At 35.5% G+C, this 15564-nt stretch overlaps 2 protein-coding genes across 2 annotated transcripts; both read right to left on the reverse strand.

The window, feature by feature from the left end:
- Nucleotides 1–373: 373 nt before the first annotated feature.
- On the reverse strand, nt 374–2236 carry RABE1B (RAB GTPase homolog E1B). Its single transcript, XM_022045918.2, has one exon. The coding sequence runs from the start codon at nt 2088–2090 to the stop codon at nt 654–656; it is 1437 nt and encodes a 478-aa protein (XP_021901610.1). The 5' UTR covers nt 2091–2236; the 3' UTR covers nt 374–653.
- Nucleotides 2237–2763: 527 nt separating this feature from the next.
- Nucleotides 2764–15548, reverse strand: LOC110817354 (oxidoreductase). The gene is made up of 8 exons (XM_022045853.2): nt 15420–15548; nt 14962–15071; nt 14779–14839; nt 14633–14671; nt 3667–3779; nt 3222–3474; nt 3081–3127; nt 2764–3001 (listed from the first exon to the last, which is right to left on the reverse strand). The coding sequence occupies exons 1-8, from the start codon at nt 15496–15498 to the stop codon at nt 2846–2848; spliced, it is 858 nt and encodes a 285-aa protein (XP_021901545.2). The 5' UTR covers nt 15499–15548; the 3' UTR covers nt 2764–2845.
- Nucleotides 15549–15564: the final 16 nt, after the last annotated feature.

Genomic DNA, 15564 nt, shown 5'->3' on the forward strand with positions numbered 1-15564 from the left:
CCATGGCAGTTTCGATGCTGTCCTGGTTTTTGCAACAACAAGCAGACTACATGATATTTTCTTGTGTTTACAATGGATTTCAGGGGCATAGAACTTCCAACATAAAACTAAATGGTGAACAGCACATTCAGATTCTGTAGCTCCTACCTCTATCATGCATGCAACTATGTCTACTATGCAAAAGCAAGGCCCTCCTTTAGATTCTCATACTATCTTAAGAGCATCCCTTTCAACTTTAAAATATTTGTAAGAGGGGGAAAATCATCCAACCCATATCATATTTTCAAGAACTTAAGAGCAGACGTAGACCCAGCAAGTATGCATGATCAGATGAAGCTAAAAATCATACCAAGAGTTTCTGAAAATTAAATGGTAAAGAGCAAAAAAGAAATTGTATTAAGAAAAAACATATTGCCCAGGTGGATAATTCTTGCCAACTAACTAAGGATCTTCAACAGCTGAACAAATGCAGAAAAAGAAATTCACATTGGAGAATATTACCAGACTAGACTAGAGATGAGTTTGAATATCAAAAAGAACAAAACTGCAAATATATGACATTGGATTCAAGTTGCTAAAATGGTGAAAACTAATTTGAGCATATAAAGTTTGACACCACTCAAAAAGAAAAAGAAGTGCATTGTTTTCCAGTATCACTCAATGATGGACTGAATAACACCAGCCCCAACAGTCTTCCCACCTTCTCTAATAGCAAACCTCATTCCCTGCTCACAAGCAACAGGCACAATAAGCTCCACAACCATCTTGACACGGTCACCGGGCATAACCATCTTCGACTCTTCATCCTTATCGTTCATAATGGAAGTAACCTTGCCGGTGACATCAGTAGTCCTCATGTAAAATTGTGGCCTGTATCCAGCGAAAAATGGCGAATGCCTTCCACCCTCCTCCTTCTTCAATACATACACAATTGCAACAAATTTAGTATGTGGGGTAATGGTTCCTGGCTTAGCCAAAACCATCCCTCTCTGGATATCAGCCTTCTGGATACCCCTAAGCAACAATCCAACATTATCCCCAGCCATAGCCTCATCAAGAATCTTCTGAAACATTTCCACTCCAGTAACAGTGGTATTCCTAGTTTCCCTCAATCCAACAAGATCCACTGTATCCCCAACCTTAATTGTACCTCTCTCAACACGCCCAGTAGCCACTGTACCGCGCCCAGTGATTGAGAAAACATCCTCAACGGCTAACAAAAAGGGAAGATCAGTCTGTCTTTGTGGGATGGGAATGTAACTATCTACTTGTTCCATAAGTTCATAAATCTTGTCTACCCATATATTCTCACCCTTCTTAATGTTAGGATTAGCCATTAAGGCCTCCAAAGCTAACAAAGCAGAACCAGAAACAATAGGCACATCATCCCCAGGGAATTCATAAGAAGATAGTAACTCACGCACCTCCAACTCCACCAGCTGCAAGAGCTCCTCATCGTCGACCTGGTCCTGCTTGTTCAAAAAAACGACCATGTTAGGGACACCCACTTGCTTGGCGAGCAAGATGTGCTCCTTGGTCTGAGGCATGGGTCCATCGGCGCCGGAGACGACGAGAATAGCACCGTCCATCTGAGCAGCACCAGTGATCATGTTCTTGACGTAATCAGCGTGACCGGGACAGTCGACGTGGGCGTAGTGGCGGCTCTCAGTCTCGTATTCCACGGTGGCGGTATTAATGGTAATACCACGGGCACGCTCCTCCGGGGCAGCATCGATTTCGTCATATTTTTTTGGGGCGCTGTTACCCATGGAGGCAAGGGCCATGGTGAGAGCGGCGGTGAGAGTGGTCTTACCATGGTCGACATGGCCAATGGTACCGATGTTGACGTGAGGCTTTTTGCGCTCGAACTTGCCGCGAGCGGCGCGGACAGTTAAAGAACGGCGGAGGAGTATGGGGGAAATTCTGGAGGAAGAAGTAGTGAAAGAGGGAAGGAAGGAGGAGGATAAGTGGGTATGAGTGAATCTGGGGTTTAGAGTAAGAGTAAGAAATTTAGTGTTTGAAGAAGGAGAAGAAGGAGAAGGGGAGGCATGGGGGCAGATAAGATTGGAGAATGAGACAGAAACCGCCATTGAATTTCTGGTTGAGAGAGAGGGAGAGAGGGAGAGAAGGAGAGAGGGATGGGTTGGTGCAGTAAGGTTTGGGGGAAGATTGGGAGGAGGTGGGAGAGGAATGGGAGGATTATATATTATCTCTTTCGTTTTGGGAAAATGGGGGGCTCAGATTACTCCATCTCTCGCAATGCTATCCACTCCATTTTTTGATTCTGCCGTTGAGCAGTAAAACAGTCAAACCCTTAGCCCTTCTTTTGTCCAAATGTATTTTAAACGATGACTCTCGTTTCATACAAGATTTACCCATATTTATCTGAAATATAAAAATAAATATGAATATATACAACATATATATATAACTTAAATAAAATATATATATCATTTGTAATAAGTTGTAATTATTATATATATTTTTTGTGATTATGTAAGTACGATAATTAATATAGTTTTATTAATATAGTTTCGTAATAAAACGGGACCGTTGTCTTGATTGTTAAGTCCAGAGAGACTAAATCTCGGTGAACAAATAACGGATATGAGAATTTTTTTTCAACTGACAATATACATATATGTATATATAAATAGTATGTACATTGACACCCAAAATTTTTCAATCTTTGAAACTTTTCTAATCTTTAAATTACTTGAAAACCAGCCAGCCACTGAGAACTCATTGTTTATGCCCAAAAAAGAAAAAGAAAAGGAATTCATTGTTTATACTCCAAACCAAACAAATTGTGTTATAGATACAGCAGATATGATGTTTGTTCATCTCAGAACCTAAACAAATTCTTGTGAACTTTCAGTACAACACGGCAAGTCAGTGAAACTCTCTTCCTACTTCTACAAAAACTCCTGTCATCTCCATCTATTGTTTCAACAGCTTTTTCCCACTTACACAACTGGGTAGCTTCAAATTCATTTATAACCTAAAACAAGAAACATCATCAGCATGCCACTTCAAATCTAACCAAATATGAATTCCAACCTTCCAATGTCGTATCTTACCTCAGTATATCTATGTATTTTGCTATCTTGTATACCGTGCAAATACTCTGAAAGCGATACAAGTATAAGGCATAAGCTTATCAATTCTTATGTATATGCTATATTGTGTATTAACAAAGAAAACTGCAAGATGAACTTTACTTGAATATGCATCATCCTTAAAGATCACTAGGCTTCGAGGCATCAACAAGACAGAAAAAGGGTGGTGATTATCCTTCCATTCACCTGCCTTATTCAGAAAACATTCCCCACTGGAACATTGATTCTCAATGTTGTCCTTGAATGTATTACTGCAGACTTTTAGAGTGGGATGTGGAGTGAAGTTCATAACAACTGGTGATTCAAGAGACACGATTGCTACTACTGGAAAATAAGCAGGTCCATCCTGATGTGGCTGTATGTAAACAAGCATGGAAATAACGACTGTTATCTAAAATCTCAATATGAAATAAAATTAATTGTAATATGTCATGTTACCTTTGAAAGATACCCAGTGTTAAGCTATCAACCATTGGACACTTCTAAAATACTTTGCAATATTTACAAGAATAAACAAATGAACAGAACAGAAGGGCTCAGCACAAACCATTATCCCTTGATTAGGAAGGTATTCATTGATGAGAACATGATTAATTGCTGATGGAAACAACCCTGACTCCTCAGATATTCTTTCTGCCATCTTTGTCAGCCAAGGAGGCACTGTGAAAAAGAAATATGCATCTTGCTTCACTAAGTCACCAATAAGTTAAAAAAAAATACTACACTAACTCATGAATAATACCAGAAGATAAAATATAAATTATTAAAGAAGATATTTGAAGTTCACACATCAGTTGTGAGAAGAGAAGTTCTAAAATTGATTTTTAAGTTTTTCCTCTTGAACCTTTCTGTTTCCCTTTTGTTCCCCCACACAGCCGCGCCCCTCTCTCCCTTTTTTTGAAATAAAAAATGTAAAAGTATATTACTATAAGCACCAAGGGGTGCAAGCCATGTACACCCCTCCTCTCTGCCTTTAAGAATCTATATGCTCGCCTTCCCACACTTTTCTGCTTCCCTGATGACAATTAATAATACATTGATTTAACCTTCCAATAAGTGATGCACCTAGATGACATCAATAGGCATTTATATCTAAGAATCTATATGCTGACTCTTAAGACTGCATATGGAAAATACCAAAACTTACAATGCATCACTATTTTGTATAAATCGTTTTCCAGCAACCCCCTACTTGATTTAAATCATTTAACTTACATCTCAGTTTTATTGGGAGTCTAGGATGAAATGTGTATCAGTAAAGTTAGCTACATGGGTTGAACCTTTGCATACTGCAAACACACAATAGTTTTCTAGAAACTAAGTTGGCAATCTCGAGCATATGTGTTAAGTAGGAAATAAGTAGTTAAACCATGAAATTAGAAACCTTAACTTCTCTTACGTAGACAAATTTGAATTTAAAACTCATGATGGAAGCCACATATACATTCCTTTAACAGATTTTTGTACTTCTACAACTAGCACTTCTATGTTCGGTGTTTAACCCCTAAATTAATAAATGCTTCAAAGCCTACTTCAAATCTAGTATTAGTTGACTAGCTTCAACACTTGGGCAGGTCAGTCTATCAAGCATGCGTCCGATCACACACACAACCAAAATGGTCTGTAGACTTATTAATGAAATATCTCACCCTCAAAGACTTAAAATACAATACAGATTGGCTCTAAAATTAAATCTAAAACTACTACAAATCATAGTTTTGTTAGATATAGAACTGCTATATTATTTTGAAGTCTATTATTATAATTTTAGTAATTTTTGAATTTTATGTTTGTTAGTATTTAACTTTTCTTATTTGCATTAGCAAGACTATTTCCTAATCCTAAAAGTGTTAATATTTTTAATCTAATCCTAGTTAGGAAATATTACTTATTACAAAAATATTTTTTTTTTATAGAAAAAGTATTATAGATATATTTATAAATTTACTTTTTAAACAAAATTTGAGTTATCTAATAAAATATGATGAGAGTTTCTCAATTTTTGTTAACATAATACAATTGTACTTTAAATGTAATACTTAAAACTTTCTTAGACTTAAGAAACCGTTGGTATGATGTCTATCACAAAAATACTATGAGAGTTTGTAATTTATTTAGTGGAGCATTATAAATACATTTCTAAATTTACTTTTGAGTGTTCAGTTATTTAGTAAACTATTATGAGAGTTTTCTCAGTTTTTTTGTTTATATGATATATTAAATCTTTTAATGTGATGCTTAATACTTTATATATGAGATGTCTCACTAAGTAACTCTAGATGTGATGCATAAGTTTTTATCCCTAGATAGGCAAATTAACCCAACATCAACTTAAGACACATCTCCATAAAGAAGAGAAAACAAACCAAAACCACATAGATGAAGGTGACTCTTACTTCAATCAAAGAAACATAGGTAACACATAGCTATTCCAAAAAAAACTAAACATACAAAAAATGATGACGACCTAGGAGGTAAGAAGAAAGAAGGATAATTATCTTTAACCAAGGGTTATGAAGTTTTAGAGAATGGAAATTCTACTTCTCCTTATCATTTCCATCACCATAAGATGTCAATTTATAGGAAAAATACAACCAAATTCTAAACAAAAACCTAACAAAATTCTAATAACTTTATGAGAAGGACGAATAACAAAATCGGTTATACCTCACCAACTTTGTGATTACCTCCACTAGGCTAATAACAACAAAAAATAAAAACTGAATTAATTCTTTTATTTTCTATACTTCCCCTCAATCTAATTTACGTATATGTTGAATAAACCTAAATTGGATGTTATGTCATCAAAGATTTTTTTTCGGTAGAGTCTTTGTTAGGATGTCTGCAATCTGTTTACTGGTTGGAATGTGCATCAATATTATAGTACCATCTTCTAACTTCTCTTTGATAAAGTGACGATCAATCTCTACATGTTTGGTTCTGTCATGGTGTACAGGATTCTTGGCCATACTGATGATTGATTGATTATTATACCAAACTTTTATAGGAATGTTGTTAGAACCTTTAGTTCAACAAGTATCCTTCTTAGCCACATATCTTCACATATACCATGAGCAAGTACCTTAAACTCAGATTTTGCACTTCTACAAGATACAACTGACTGTTTCTTATTGCGCCGGTGACCAGGTTTCTCCAAACATAAATACAATATCCTGATGTAGACTGTCTGTCATTTATTGAGCCTGCCCAATCTGCATCAGTATAGATTTCAACATCTCTTTTCACTGTTTTTTGAAAGAACAATACTTATTCTGGAGTCATCTTTAAGTAGCTTAGAATTCGATATACAGTTTTCATGTATTGCTCAGTTGGTTGATCCATGAATTGACTCACTGTATTTACTGCAAAACTGATGTCGGGTCTTGTATGTGCTAGGTGGATGAGCTTCCCAACTAGTCTTTGATGCCTTTCTTTATCAACTGTTTTATTACTGCTTTCGGATCCAATTTTGATGGTTGGATCCATAGGAGTGTCAGCAGACTTACTTTCTAACATCCCAGTCTTCTTCAGAAGATTTACAACATACTTTTGTTGAGATACCGAAATTCCCTTCTTAGATCTAACCACCTCTATTTCGAGTAACTACTTCAGTACTCCGAGATCTTTAATTTAAAACTCTTTGCCTAAGAATTCTTTGAGCTTCAAATCTTCTCAATATGATCTTCTGTAAGGATAATATCATCTACATATACAATCAAGATAGTTTTTTTATCCGAGGTACAATGCTTGACAAATAGTGTATGATCAAACTGACATTACTCATATATTTCCCGTTTTACTGCTCTTGTGAATCTATCAAACAATGCCCTTGGAGATTGCTTTAGACCATAGAGTGACTTTTTCAGCTTGTACACTTTCTGAGAACTATCTGCTAGTTCAAATCCTGGTGGTAGGTCCATATACACTTTTTCCTCTAGATCACCATTAAGAAATGCATTCTTCACATCTAGCTGATAGAGTAGCCAATCAAAATTAGAGGTAAGTGAGAGAAGTACCTGAATTGTATTGTATTTGGCTACCGGAACAAATGTCTCTTGATAGTCTATCCCATATGACTGAGTGTAGCCTTTAGCTACTAATCGACCTTTATACTGATTCACACTTCCATCTGGATTGTATTTAGTTGTGAAGACCCACTTGCACCCTATTTGTTGTTTTCCTGAAGGTAGATTAATTAATTCCCATGTTCCGTTTTTTTCAAGTGCCTTGATTTCCTCTTGAACAACCATCCTTCATTCAGGTATTTTCAGAGCTTCATGGATTGTTTTAGGCTCTGGTGAGCTACTGTTTAACCTGCACATAAAAGCATGATATTCCAAAAATAACTTGTGTAATGAAACATAGTCTCGTATAAGGTGTTTGGGGCATGTTCGAGTCCCTTTTCTCAAAACAATAGGCATGTCAATGTCAGTATCTGTAGTAGAAATAAAAGTCTCATTACTTGTCAATTTCTGGCACCAGGATCAAGAGTGGATTCATGGCAAGGCTAGGATGATTTAGGTGCCTTCCCTTTGTTTCTTCTAGTATAGACACGTAACTCACTAGTTGCAAGTACTGTATTCTCTGTAATTGGCTTTGGTTCAGGTTCTTTATGTGAGGTTGTAGGTTCAGGCTCCAGAAAGGATTTATCTGGTGGAGGGTGACTCTGTGGATATAGAGGAGATTGTTTACATTCCACAATTGATATTACTGAGTAAATATTTCTCCCTAAATATCAGTTGTGGGGTAAAATGGTTGGTTTTTAAAAAATGTGACATCCATTGTGTTATAAAATCAACGGGTTTCCGGAACTAAACATTTGTATCTTTTCTGATTAGCAGAGTACCTAACAATGATGCATTTAAGGGCCCTTGGGTCAAGTTTCCCACGGAGATGAGCGTGAATATGAATATATGCTGAACAACCAAAACTTTGAGTGGTAATGTATTTAAAATATGAGATTCAGAAAAAGTTTGTGAAAGAATGGTGTAAGGTGATTGGAACTTTAAGACATGGGAGGGCATGCAGTTTATCAAGTAAGTAGTAGTGAGAACAGCCTCTCCCCAAAGAAATTTTGGTATATGAGTGGTAAACATGATTGATCTAACTACTTCAAGAATGTATCTATTTTTTCTCTCGACTATGCCGTTTTGTTGTGGGTTATGTACACAAGAGTTTTGGTGAATAATACCATGTTCAGTAAAATATTTCTCAATTGTGGCTTCAAAGTATTCACAAATATTGTCAGATCTCAATACTTGGATGGTAACATAGAATTGTGTTTGGATTATTGTATAAAATTTTTTAAAGAGAGATCCAACTTCAGATTTTTCTTTCATAAGAAACACTCAGGTAATTCTTGTATGATCATCAATAAAGAATAAAAACCACCTAGTTCCGATGATGTTGATGACCCTAGAAGGTCCCCATACATCGTTATGAATTAATACAAATGGTTTTGATAGTTTGTATGGCATACTAAGAAATGAACTTCGAACATATTTAGAAAATTGACATATTTCACACTGAAATGAAATAGGATCTTTTTCTTTAAATAGTAAAGAGAACAACATTTTCAAATACACGAAATTTGGATGTCCTACTCTATAGTGCCACAATATAATATCACGATCATTATTTGCAGAAACAGAAACAAAGTTTGCACAAACTGCATTGTGAGTTTGTCTTCTACAAACAGGTATAGTCCTGAGTACCAATCATCCTCCTTGAGTCCAAATCCTAAAATTCACACATATTAGAGACAAACTTGGCAGCACAATTTAAATCTTCACATAGTTTGCTTACTGATAACAAATTACAATCCAGATTTGGAACATGAAGGACTGAGTAAAGAATCAAATTAGGAGACAAATTTATAGAACTCGTTCCTGCCACTTTTGAGAGAGACCCATCAGCAATTCTGATTGAATAATCTTCTTTACACTTACTGTATTTTTGAAATATTGAGGCATCTCCAGTCATATGATCAGATGCTCCTGAGTTTACAACCCAAACCTGCCTTTTTTCTGAGTAAGCAGACAAACCAAAAATATTACCTTTGTGTGCCATTGAAGCACTGACCAGCTAACTTTTCTAGGACAGTATGCGCTAGAGAGCTTCCAGCTGTTCAAGACTAAAGGGACTACTCTCTATAACAGCAGGTGAAATTTCTTCAGCAGTCACGTGATTTCTCTGATATTTGTTTGAGTTTTCTAGCTTGGAGGGCTTCCAACCAATTGGCTTGCCATGAAGCTTCCAACACTTTTCGCGTGTGTACCCGAGCTTCCTACAGTGATCACACCAGGGTCTCGTCTTCTTTGTACGAGCATCCAATGCTCGGGTTGTGAGCGGAGAGGAATTTGCGGCCTGGTGGGTGAATTCAGCGTCTCCCAGCATGACCTTCCTTCGACTTTCTTCTCGCCGAATCTCAGAGAAGGCCTCACAAACACTCAGCAGTGGCTTGATACTCAGCACGCGTCCCCGAACCTCGTGGTTTTTGTTCAATCTCAGCAGAAATTCAAAGACTCGCTTCTGTTCAACAATCGATTTGAAGATTTTCGCATCTTCGGGATAGCTCCATCGATGCTCTTCGAAGATATCAAATTGCTGCCAGCTGCGGGTCAAAGCATTATAATATTGGGTTATACTTAACTCACCTTACCGAAGATCATGAAGAGTCAATTCTATCTCAAAAATGGCAGAGGTATTCTCCTTGCTAGAGTAGAATTTCTGAATTGCTTCCCAAATCTCATGCGCGGTCTCATAGAGAAGGAAATTCTCTCCGATTTCTGAAGTCATTGAAGTTATGAGCCACGAATTGACCATGCTGTTTTCGATCTTCCATGTACGAGCATTCAGGTCAGTCGTAAGAGGAGGTATGAGTTCGCTAATGAGATACTCGTCGTGCCCCTTACCTCGGATGAACAGCAGAATAGACAACGACCATTGAAAGTAATTGCTGCCGTTTAGTTTGTGTCCTATGATAAAGGACGAAGACATTTTACCCACACCGTTGTTGATGGGTGTGTGATGATAGGAACCCGATCAGCCCTCGAGTGGAGAAGACAGAAGCTCACCTGTGGCCATTTGTGACTTCGGCACAGTAGGGATGATTCTCTTGGATCAGGTATGCTCTAATACCATGAAGTTTTAGAGAATAGGAATTCTACTTCTGCTTATAATTTCCATCACCATAAGATATCAATTTATAGGAAAAATACAATCAAATTCTAACAAAAACCTAACAAAATTCTAACAACTTTATTTACATCCTCATTATATATAAGACGATAGTGGCTAGCTCTTTGGCATCTGCACTTTTAAGACCTACAGTCTATTCCTAAAAACTGCATATTCTCTCAAGTGAATTTGCTGACAGTAGATTCGATCGTTTGAACTCCTAGAAAAAAGAAGAAATAATTATGACAAATTAGAACTATTTTTTTACTAAAGAATTTGGGATATACCCTAGGTATCACATAAGGTTTCTTAGATATCACATCTAAGAATTCTTGAGAATGATAGTTAAGATTCGATTGTATCATGCGACCAATAAGATTGAGAAAATTATTAAAGACTTCTTATTGAAAAACTTGATTGCTCTCAAAAGCGAAATTATAAAACTATTCGTGGCTTTCTAACGCTCTTTCAAATAGGTTAGGCTACTAAGAATTTGCCGAAACATAAATACTCATACTAATATAACCAAAATTATAATATACTCTTAAACAATATGTCAAGAATGGTTTGATATGTATTCTGTTAAATATTACAGCTCTATATATACAAGTTTTTTAGAACAAAAAATGAAGTAAATAATTAATTACAATTAACTACAAATTGTGTAATTTACCCTTATACCCTTTAACATAATTTACCTTCTTTTTTATACACCCCCTCAACCTGGAAAGTACATGCTTTTCATCATCAACTTGCCAATAAGAGTTTAAAATGCTCAATTGCTTAAGTCTTTAATTAACATACCTGTCAGTTGAGAATTGATAGGTATGTATCTGGTATATATTAGACTGTTGTTAAGTTTTTCTTCGATAAAATGTTTATGATCTCAACATGCTTGGTTTGGTTGTGTTGAACTAGATTATGAGTGATGCTTATAAATGACTTATAACCACATTACAGACACATGAGATTTTTTTATTTGATTCTAAGTTCTTCAATTTTTTTTAATCCATAATAGTTCACATATCTCTATGTCATTATCTGGTATTTCGATTCTGCACTCAATCTCACAATTATATTTTACTTTTTACTTCTCCAGGTATTCATATTAACCTTAAGGAAGGTACAATAACATGTAGTAGATCTTTTGTTTACAATTGATCTTGCATAATCAACATTAATATAAACTTGTACGAGCAATTTGTCATTCTTCCTGAACATAATTCCTTTACTTGGTGACCTTTTTAGGTATCGTGGTACTTTACAAGCTGGTTGTAGGATATTTCTTTCGGGTTGTACGAGAATTGACTTATAACACTTACTGCATTGGTGATGTTTAGTCTCATATATGATAGATAGATCAATCTCCTAATTAATCTTTAATATATTTCCTTGTTTATTAACATATTTTCTTTTATTATTCCTAATTTATAATTAGGATCAATAGGATCGCTAGTTGGTTTGCGTTCTAACTTTCCAGTGTCTTTTAACAGATCATGAATGTATTTTTATTGAAAAATAAAAATCTGATATTTAACGTGGACAACTTTAATTTCAAGAAAATACTTCAACTTACTAGTTTTTGTATTTCAAATTCTTTTATCAGACACTATTTGTGTCTGTTGTGCCTTCTTATCATTTCCTTTTACAATAATGTCATGAATGTAATCTAAGAGAACTCTAACTCCCCTTGTCTCTAAGTGTTTGATTTATGGGATGTGATTTTCCTGAGCCTGCTTAATCCTAAATCTATTATCACCCTTGTAAACTTTTCAAACCATGCTCTTTGTGATTGTTTGAGTTCATACAATGTCTTTTTTAATTTACACATTTTATTTGATCATGTTTCTTTGTCAAAGTCTAGTGGAATATCCATATAAATTTCTTCTTCTAGATCTCTATGCAGGTGACTTTAATGCAATCGTCAATAAATAACACAACTCACCAAGCCCCAGAAATATTAAGTGTGTAAATTGGTTCCTAAATGTCATTGTGAATTATTGACTTTAGTGCCTTTAGCGCAATAAGTGACTTTAGCGCAATTGTCAATAAATGACAGAAATCCTCGAGTCCCGTAAATATTACGTGTGTTAGTTGATTCTCAAATATCATTGTAAATTAATGAAAATGGAACTGAACTTCTCTTCTTACTAATAGAAAATGTTACACGTTTATGTTTTGCAAACTCACAGATATTACTGTATAAATTTTCACATATTGAATTTTTAGATAATAAAAAAACATAACCTTCAAAAGAGAGAATGATGGGATTGGTGGTAACAGTAGAAAAAACTCTTTCAAGTGCATTCAAGTAGTGAGTTTGTGTCTGACTTCAGCATATCCAATCATTTTCCCAAAATTCTGGTTCTAAAAGTTACAATAAGAAGAGTTAAAAGTTACTTTACAGTTCAAGTGTTGTAATAAATTACTGATTGACACAAGATTAATGCACAATTTGAGAATGTGCAACATATTTTTTAGGAAAAGAGTAGGACTAATCTTAATGTTCTTATTGCTTGCAATGGTATAGGGAACCATTTGTAGTGGCAATCTTCTTGTTAATTGGATAGGAAAGATACGTATAAAAAAACTTAAGAGTAATCATCATATGATCTATAGCTCCTGAATCTATTACCCATCAATTTTCAAATGCTTTATTCAAGGTATTCAAACCATGTAAAAAAGAAAGATACTTGAGTGCTTTATTACACTTATACCAGTAGGCTTTTCAAGATCCTCCAATTGATTTTGCAGTCATTCAATCTCAGCCTTAAAAGCAACAATATCGACAGGTGCTTCTTTTTCCCGTTGGTTAGTCATATGAACCTATTTACAAATCTTCTGTGAGTTATTTTTGTATCTCCACTTTTTGCTGGAGGTACTGAGGTTATCATGTAATTTAGAAAACTTGTCTTTGGTATATCTGGACTTTTTACAAAAGATACATAAAAGATTATCCCTGCTATCTGCTCCCAGAATTGAGTTCTCAGGGTGTGCCTAATCACGGTTTTATGATATGAGTATGGCAATTTAGTGAGCAGCAGTTCTTTCAATTTCAGAGAGTCGTCAGAGGTCCCTAATTCAAATGATGAGGCCTATGTAAGTCACACCTTGCTGGTGCATGCTGATCTGACAAGCAGTTGCCTTGTCTGCTTTAGGGTTTACAATCTCTATAGGTTTTCTTTCAGCCATATGGTTTGGGACTACTTAGATGTGGGTTAGCATTTTTTTCTGCCTCTAATACAAATTGATGGTAGATAAATTAGGAATTAATTTGCAAGTTTTTTAGAATTTAGGATAAAACTTAAGAAATCACACTTCAAGTTTCTTAGTTACCGAACCAAATAATTATTATGTATCCCTGTTAAGTTTGATTGTATTAGAAATCAAGACTGAGAAAATTTTCAAGGATTTTTTATTAAATAACTGGACTGTCTTAAAAGTGAGACTATATAGGTAGTTTAAGTGCTTCCCAACAACTTTGCCTCAATAAAATTAGAATAAGAATTTTTCAAAACAAAATACCAACACTATTACTAATACCAATATACTCCTAAGTGATACCTTAATTTTAAATTTAAAAGAATTATAATTTCTGATCTATTTATCCTAAACTGAATCCACTCTACATCAAGAAGGGCCCATTCTTATTTCATGCTTTACATTCTTTCCATCTTTTCAAATAAATCTCAGGTGCCTGTTCACTCTCAATTGGATCCTGCGTTTTCAGACTTGAACTTTTAGTGCTTAGTTACTCCAACCTTTTGAGCAAGATAAGATGATCTATAAGAGTGAAAAAAGTTGAATGCTGACTTATAAGGCAGGGTGAACCAAACTGGGCAAGTTTCACTAGTCTCGTTTCTGAACAGGACTTCAACTTACTCCAAGGGACCAAATCAGCTAAATCAATCCCTTCTCTACACCATTGAATTTGTTTTCATCTGCACATCCTTGCCCTCAAAAGTTCCTGGAATCTTTATGTTTCACATTTGATAATTGAGTTATATTTTTTGTTTCCTTGGAAGCACCTAGTTTACTCCCCAAGTAAATAGGACTATACCCACTCCCACCCACATCCCATTTTCCCTATCAGTGCTTGTTCACTTATAACCCATTCTACCAGGTACATATCAATCTATGGTATCTAATTGTCAGATTATGAATTGAAATTGAACTTGAAAGAGTTCACATAGCTATATCTCCACCCTCTAAAAGCACAGTAAGTAGTAATTTGGTAATTTTCATTTATATAAACCCAGAGAACAGGAAAACTAATGAATCTCAGTTTACTGTTTTGGCCAATGTAACAATGATTCAGTAATACACTCACTTACTGTCCTGCGGAAGGAGACCCTTTTCATGAACTACACCACCTGTCAATATCCATATAAAAGAAAACAAGTTCACCATCCATACAACAGCAAATAATATTTTTCACATCGACAGAGAAAGAAAACGAGGCATAAGAGTTCCAATATACCCCAATTCTGCAGTCTTCTGTTTTTCAAAGATTTCCATTTGGACGGAGGTGCTCCATAAATCTGTAAAATGAGCACGAAACCCCATGATTAAAGCAAGTAGTAGAAAATTATACTTCTTCACAAAAAGGAGAAAAAAGCATAATAGCAAAATAAAGGGAGGGAAGATAAAAGGGGATTGGCACATTGGCTAGGAGGTTGGTTTGCTCGATTTCAGTGATGAACTCCGGAATATACATCAACGTCGGGAGATACCCAACTACAAAGCTGCTTAAGTTTCCTTTTACTTCCATGCCTGTCAAAAGCACAATGATATAAATCTACATATAAAAAACTAGTCTGATGCAGCTTATACTAAACAGCATAAATGAAGTGATGAAGTACAGGGGAGAAGAAAAGAAGCCAGTAATTTAAAGATGATTAAGAGGTTTTCATTACTCCCACAATGGGATTTATGTGTTGGCAACCAAATAGCAGATGCCCATTAACTGATTGCATATTTTCTCAAGAAAAAAATAAACGAATTTTTCAAGGAAAAAAAATAAAAGTTGATTATGAATTGAAGACACTTGTGTACCCAAAGGAAAAGAATGTAAGATACAGAAGAGAAACATATTGTATGATCATCGGAAGAAAAATAGACCTGCTCTTCCCTTCTGAGACTCCGCCTCCGCACAAAATCGGCAAGAAGGAAAGAAGGAAAGTGCTTGTGCTTTTAACATGGGGCGGCGGAGAGAGACGAGAAAGGCTTTTGTTTTACTTTGGGCTTCAAGATGGAGGGGGCCCTA

The sequence above is a fragment of the Carica papaya genome, chromosome 2, assembly GCF_054855325.1.
Source record: "Carica papaya isolate Zhongbai chromosome 2, ASM5485532v1, whole genome shotgun sequence".
In the NCBI taxonomy this organism is placed as follows: Eukaryota; Viridiplantae; Streptophyta; class Magnoliopsida; order Brassicales; family Caricaceae; genus Carica; species Carica papaya.

Excerpts from the sequence above, each read along its gene's own strand:
- RABE1B (XM_022045918.2), bottom strand. The coding sequence starts at position 2,090 with ATGGCGGTTTCTGTCTCATTCTCCAATCTTATCTGCCCCCATGCCTCC.
- LOC110817354 (XM_022045853.2), bottom strand. The coding sequence starts at position 15,498 with ATGTTAAAAGCACAAGCACTTTCCTTCTTTCCTTCTTGCCGATTTTGT. Across the intron at positions 15,072-15,419 it reads GTCTCAGAAGGGAAGAGCAG|GCATGGAAGTAAAAGGAAAC; the intron begins GTCTATTTTTCT and ends TGCTTTTGACAG. Across the intron at positions 14,840-14,961 it reads AAACCAACCTCCTAGCCAAT|ATTTATGGAGCACCTCCGTC; the intron begins GTGCCAATCCCC and ends CTCATTTTACAG.